General features: G+C 40.2%; 1 protein-coding gene across 3 annotated transcripts in view; it reads left to right on the plus strand.

Annotated features, from left to right (window-relative positions):
- LOC133414920 (all-trans-retinol 13,14-reductase-like) overlaps positions 1-6,721 on the plus strand; it is a 61,165-nt gene extending 54,444 nt beyond the window's left edge. For all 3 annotated transcript variants that reach the window (XM_061700636.1, XM_061700637.1, XM_061700638.1), the window contains exons 10-12: positions 3,770-3,936; positions 5,973-6,132; positions 6,215-6,721. In XM_061700636.1, the coding sequence (XP_061556620.1) occupies positions 3,770-3,936; positions 5,973-6,132; positions 6,215-6,363 (476 nt within the window). In that variant the 3' untranslated portion in view covers positions 6,364-6,721. The remainder of the gene's footprint in view (positions 1-3,769; positions 3,937-5,972; positions 6,133-6,214) is intronic.
- The last annotated feature ends 372 nt before the right edge of the window (positions 6,722-7,093 follow it).

Below are 7,093 nucleotides of genomic sequence, written 5' to 3' on the forward strand. Positions count from 1 at the left end.
GGCGAAGAACGCAGAGCGAGCAGAAAAGCGTCTGCACTGTACGAGAGCATCTCAAGGTAGCCAGTAATTACATAATACATTAACACCTTCAATTTCAAGTTTCAGCCTCATCACTCAATCTGACACTCTTTTCACCTCCAAGACATTCTTAGATAACTCTTCCTTTAAAATTGCATCACATACAACTACTCCATTTCTCTCCCCATTTCCAGCGTGGTAAAATAATTTGAACCCTCCCCCTATGCTTCTAGCCTTATTGCCTTTCCACCTGCTCTTCTGGAGACACAATATATCAACCTTTCTCCTAATCATCATGTCAACCAACTCTCGAGGTTTTCCTGTCATAGTCCCACCATTCAAAGTCCCCACATTCAATTCTAGGCTCTGTGGTTTCCTCTTCTCTTTCTGCCTAAGAACCCACTTTCCACCTCCCCTTCGTCTTCGACCCACAATAGCTGAATTTCCACCGGCGCCAATGGCAGACGTTAACTCCGGGCAACGACCGATCCGATATGGAATTCTTTGGATGAACAGTCATATTTGTTTGGAAAGGTTTTAAGCCGGACGCCCTTACTGACACAACCCTCTGTGTTTATCCTGGCTTTGGACTGGCCTACATTTTACACTGGCTTGTGCCCCCCACAGGCTGCATTCTTAGCAACATAGTATATTTTACAAATACCGTAAATAGCTCCTTAGAAAATAAAGGTTATACCATAACTGGCCGAGCAAGCGTTTAACTATATTCCTGGCATTGTCAGTAGTCACAGGTATAGTCACAGGTAAACTCAATAAATTAGAATAGTGTCAAAGGTGTCGTCAGCAATAAAATGTGTTTTCCCTGTTTGACTCATGCTTTCCAAATATGTCTGGTAAAGTTTGTAGGACGCTCCTTGTTTTTGTCTGGCACTTGTTTCCTCATTGGGGTGATGTCGGCGTAAATGCGATGTCATGTTTGTTGTATTTCCACTGACGTAGTTAAGCATTGTGTGACACTAGTGACATACCGTTGTACTACGACATGCTTGCCCCCTGGGACATAAAACTAAAACCAAAGTTGCTCCAAAAGCCAGATTTGAATGATGGTGGAGGATTTTCAATATCAGGAGGCTTTATGGAAATAGCCATGTTGCAATGGCGCGTTAACTTCTGTTTCAGCAGCTTGCAGTGCATTCAGAAATATCCTCAGGTGCTGTTCTGCTACACTCAGGACCATGCATTTTGAGAGTCGCGTTAGGGCATCAGGTAAATTTCTGAACGCACCCTTCCTTGGTCAGAATGAATGTGAATGGAGCAGCGTAGTGCATCTGGGCTCAACAATAAGGCATAAGGCAGAGTAGCTGAGCACAGCTCCTCGTTGTCAGAGGTTGATATAAAATGACGTATTGTCATTTAGTGCATACTGTACTATGACCATTGTATCGATACAGATACATGTATTTTTGTAGCACTAGTAAAAATTTTGAATCGGTGAAAATCTGTAAAATTTGGTTGAGAAATGTGGAATTTTTTTGTGTATGGGAATTGTTGGAATGTGAAAATATTTTTTAGTTGGAATGGTTCAAACTGGTCGGCAAATACTGACGCAGTAGAATGTCCTCATATGGGAATTTTGTTGGTGAAACGTTTGTTGAAAGAAGTGAATTTTTTGATGTGTGGCAATATTTGGAATGTGGAAAATATTTTGTAGTTGGAATGCTGTGAGGCGGCACGGTGGCCGACTGGTTAGAGCGTCAGCCTCACAATTCTGAGGACCCGGGTTCAATCCCCGTCCCCGCTTGTGTGGAGTTTGCATGTTCTCCCCGTGCCTGTGTGGGTTTTCTCCGGGCACTCCGGTTTCCTCCCACATCCCAAAAACATTCATTAATTGGAGACTCTAAATTGCCCGTAGGCATGACTGTGAGTGCGAATGGTTGTTTGTTTCTATGTGCCCTGCGATTGGCTGGCAACCAGTTCAGGGTGTACCCCGCCTCCTGCCCGATGACAGCTGGGATAGGCTCCAGCATGCCCGCGACCCTAGTGAGGAGAAGCGGCTCAGAAGATAGATGGATGGATGGAATGCTGTGAATCGGTAAAGAAATGTTGAAGCAGGAGGGAATAATGTAGAATGTGTCCTAATACGGGAATTTTGTTGTTGAAAAAGGCAGAAATTTGGAAATTTTTGGAATGTGTAAAATATTTGGTTTGGTTTCAATCGGTCAAGATATGTTAGAGGAGGAAACAATGTATAGAATGTCCTAATATGGGAATTTTGTTGGTGAAAAAAGTGAAAAGAATTAGTTGGAACGTGGAATTTTTGTTGTGTGGGAATTTTTGGAATGTTGAAAATCATTGCGGCGGCACGGTGACCGACTGGTTAGAGCGTCAGCCTCACAGTTCTGTTGACCCGGGTTCAATCTCCGGCCCCGCCTGTGTGGAGTTTGCATGTTCTCCCCGTGCCTGCGTAGGTTTCCTCCGGGCACTCCGGTTTCCTCCCACATCCCAAAAACATGCATTAATTGGAGACTCTAAATTGCCCGTAGGTGTGACTGTGAGTGCGAATGGTTATTTGTGTGTATGTGCCCTGCGAATAGCTGGCAACCAGTTCAGGGTGTACCCCGCCTCCTGCCCGATGACAGCTGAGATAGGCTCCAGCACGCCCACGACCCTAGTGAGGAGAAGCGGCTCAGAAAATGGATGGATGGATGAAAATCATTGCCAAGGTGCAATGAGTTGAACATTTTAAATTTTGAATGGCAACAATGTGAATGTGTTTTGTTGAATGTGTCATTAGCAATGATTCGGGATTTTTTTGGTCCAAGATACGGAATTGTGGGAAACGTAAAAATTGTTTTAATGAGATGAGAGATCTGACGCGTGGCGTGATTTTTGGGGACTTGTGGCAGTTGGAATGATTTGAATCAGATGTAAAATGTGGCTGTAGAAGACCGTCAAACTATGGGGCGAAGTAAAAAAGTTGAATAAATAATGTATGTGTGCTTTCAGCATTCACACAATAATAGTCCATACATGACTGTTCTATGAACATCCCCAAAACAGAAAACGCCATCCATACTGTATGTTTTAGATGTACACACATTACTAGTACTACTGACCAAAGCAACACAATTAGGTGTGTAGGCTTTTTGGTGTGTATTTCTACCCAATGTTCATAATAATCCAGAAAAGAACAGTGAAGGGAGAATTTTTTATTTTTGTATATTAGTTTGTGAACAGTACCTGGAAAAAAAGCATTTGTTTTCCGGTGATCACTTTGTGCACTTAGTTTAAGAAAAAATCCAGACATGACAATGTATGGGGAAAAGTGTTTTGTTACTGTTTTATTGTTTCGATTAAAAATAATAATAATAAAATGAAAAACAGATTTTGGTAATACAGTATTTTCTATTTACTAATAAACTTTGTCCTAATTCCGTTCTGGGTTTTAACTATATAATAATAAAAAAGGAAACATCACAAAAGCACTTAAAGGTCATGAAAATGAATTGACATTTAGCATCTGCCTTAATTATTGAAAAGTATCGGTTTTTGCTGATACTGGCCCTGTATTTATTAGGTATCGGATCGATATCAAAATATGCAATATCGCACACCACTAATAATAAATTGCTATTATTTTTTTTGTTTTATGGAATGAATAACCCTGCATACCTCTTTAAATGTGTTTTGATAGCTTTTTTAAAAAAAGTCTTCAAACCCTTGTGCAGATGCAAACACAATAAAAATGTGTCCCTGTGAAAATACTTGTCATGACTTTATCTCCATTCAGGAAAGTCCTGCATGACGTTGTTAACGATGGCTCGCTATGAGTGGTTTGAGGAATGGGAGGGGACGAAGATTGGCAAGAGGGGACAGGATTACCTGGATTTGAAAAACGGTATGTCTCAGGAGCTGCTGGAGTGGGCCATAACCATCTTCCCCCAATTAAAAGACAAGGTGTGTGCTTATCTTTGGACTGTACTGTATGTTTATGTATGTATCTTAGATCAGTTATTTTGTTTTAATAGGTATAAGCTCTTTGTCAGAAGCTATTTGTCAGATAGCGGTAACGCATACAATCTGTATGTTTACACACATATGTTATAGTGAATAAAATGGGACTGAAATAAAAACATTCCTTGTATTGAGTACAGTATATAAGATCTACAGTGTCAGAGTTACAATATTTCATATCCAGAAGTGCTAATTTTCTTTTCGGTTAGATCAGTGGTTCTTAACCTTGTTGGAGGTACGGAACCCCGCAAGTTATATCTGGAGTTCACGGAACCCTTCCTAATTAGAAAAATAAAATGGGTTTTCAAATTCAAAACAGTTATATTTTATTGTCTGTGCAGATTCTCAGTCATCCAATGAACCACACATCAGTTGCACACAAAATCATTGTTAAAAGAACAAAACCAACAAAAAATAAAAAATAAATTCAATTAAAATTTACTGTAAGTGAATGTGCATTTTGCTGTTGCCATTCCCAGTGCCACTCTCATATCAGAGAAATGGACTTCGTTGTGAAAATTCACAACAAAATCTGTTCCTTTTCTTGGTGTTATTCCTACAATCCTCGAAAAGGGTTCATAGGTAAAAGAATATTTTTGGGCTATTTTTTATTATTGGAAGCGCTGTCTGACACCACAACAATGCTATCAACCCAAGTGTATCGTTGAAATGTTGTTAAATAAAAATAGCATTTTGAAGCATTTCAACTTGACGCGCAGCGCCGCAATGGTTCTATATAAATATCCATTATAATACTAAGAAACCACAGCGGCATCTTAAAAACTGTTCCGGCATAAAAGGGATACAGATCCTCCATTCTGCTTGATCTAACAGCCGAACGGGACAAAAAATAAAAATAACAATAATAATAATGTACTGAATCTTGAAATTAACACGGAGAAATTGCAAGAGCGACAGCGGGAGTGATGTGGCCGAAAGTATGGGATCTAGACAAAAGCCTAACAGCAACATTCTGAGCTAAGTGGACAAAACTTATCAGTACAATCAGTGTTAAAAAAAAAATAAAAAAATATCTGATGGTTGCATACAAGTGGCATGAAATACTATACCTTCAAATTTGCTGATGACATTCAGACTAAAAAAAACAAAACAAAAACGTATTTATCCCTGTGGCGCAATTCCTCTCAATGACAGAAACCAGTGTCTGGTAGGTAGTAGGTTGAGATTATTAATAGTATCTTATTTAAAAGACGAGATGTCAAGACAGCTGGGTACTGGTTCAATTTAATAATAATTATGAATCACTGTAATAATAATAATAATTATACAGCGCCTTTCATGAAACCCAAAGACACTTTACAGAAACAAAACACAATCGCAACAAGGAGACAACAAAGACACAATCAATAAACAGTAAAAAACAATAACCGGACTAGGTACCAAATGCCTGGGTGAACAAGGGTCTTTTGAATGCAGATTTGATACTGTCTAATGTCACGCTGAATGCTCTGTCCACAAAGGTTTGTCTGATGGTGTGGGGGACAGTGAGGAGACTTAAATCGGTCGGTTCCCTGAGGAAGTGTAGTGATTGGATGAGATCTGACAGGTATTGTGGGGTGAGGTCTTGATGAGCTTTGTAGGCGTGGAGGACCAGCTTGTATGTGATGCAGAATTTCACTTGAAGCCAGTGTAGGTGTTTCAGAGTGTAGCTGATATGCTGCCAAGGTTTGGTTGTAACATTCTTAATGTTCTAAAACTGGACAACACTTGATCTGGATTTAGCGTGACCTGTTCTTAACTATTGAAAAGAGCTGTTTAGTCATTAATTTTGAAGGTGACAAATGGTTAAAGCCTGGACCAGGGGGTATTAGCACTCAGTGCTTTTCTTTTAGAGCGCATGTATTCTTATTCCATTTAGATGTATTATTCGCTGTTTCTCCTGCCATACCTACCAGTATTGACTGATATCTTAAATATTTTAAGCAACATTTTAAATGTATGTGTATTTTTGTCTTCAGGTGGTTATGATTGATGCTGCCACCCCTCTGACTAATGGCCACTATTTGGGTGCACCAAGAGGTGAGATGTATGGTGCTGAACACAATTTGGAGCGCTTCAACCCGGAAACGGTTGCAAGGACCAGACCACAAACACCAATTAGTGGTCTATACTTAACAGGTGGTCAAATCGAAAACCTACTTTGGTGTGTTTGATAGAGACTTGTAATGTACAGTATCTCACTGTGTGCGTATGTTTGCAGGTCAGGATGTGTTCTGTAATGGCATGGCTGGAGCTTTGCATGGTGGACTACTCTGTGCCTCAGCTGTCCTAAATCAGATCCTCTATATCGATCTTCTAGCTCTTAAGACCCGCCTTAAAAAAAAGCAAGCAAATCATAAGCTCACCTGAAAATAAAAATTTGATTTAGTCACAAAGCCCTTCCCCAAATAATGACTATCCATGTATCAAAATACAATATATGTAATGTGTCATTGTGTTTCACAACATCTGAATTGAAATAAAACCATCAAGATGTAATGGAGCGACATCCACAAACTTGCCCCTCCATACTTGTCCGACTTCCTCCACATTGCCATTCCAATCCGCACCCTCAGATCCTCCTTCTCCATCCACCTGACTGTCCCACCTTCCCGTCTCAGTACCATGAGCAGCAGAGCCTTCAGTCGCTGTGCTCCCTAGCTCTGTAACTCTTTGCCAACAGACCTCCGCAACTCAATTTCTTTCACCACCTTTATAACTGAAATAAAAACCTACCTGTTCAAGATCGCCTCCTCACTGTAACTCCACGCCATGTTCTTTTTTTTTTATAATTGTTTTATTCTGTCTGTATAATTCAGCTTTTGTTGTAGCTTTTTATGGACAGTGTCCTTGAGGATTTCAAAAGACCCTAAAAAGAAAATGCTTTATTATTATTCTTCTTATGGAGGCAGAACGGGGTCCAACTGGTTAGCACATCTGCCTTACAGTTCTGAGGATACGCGGTATGCGGTATGGAAAATGGATGGATGATAGATTATTATTATTGTGACGTCTGAACCATCGCTTTTACCGGAGGAAACACCGGAGAGTTTATGTAAATGTCTGCATTAAAGGGGGGCGAGGGAGTGGACAGATCGCA

This window comes from Phycodurus eques, chromosome 16 (assembly GCF_024500275.1).
Source record: "Phycodurus eques isolate BA_2022a chromosome 16, UOR_Pequ_1.1, whole genome shotgun sequence".
Lineage (NCBI taxonomy): Eukaryota > Metazoa > Chordata > Actinopteri > Syngnathiformes > Syngnathidae > Phycodurus > Phycodurus eques.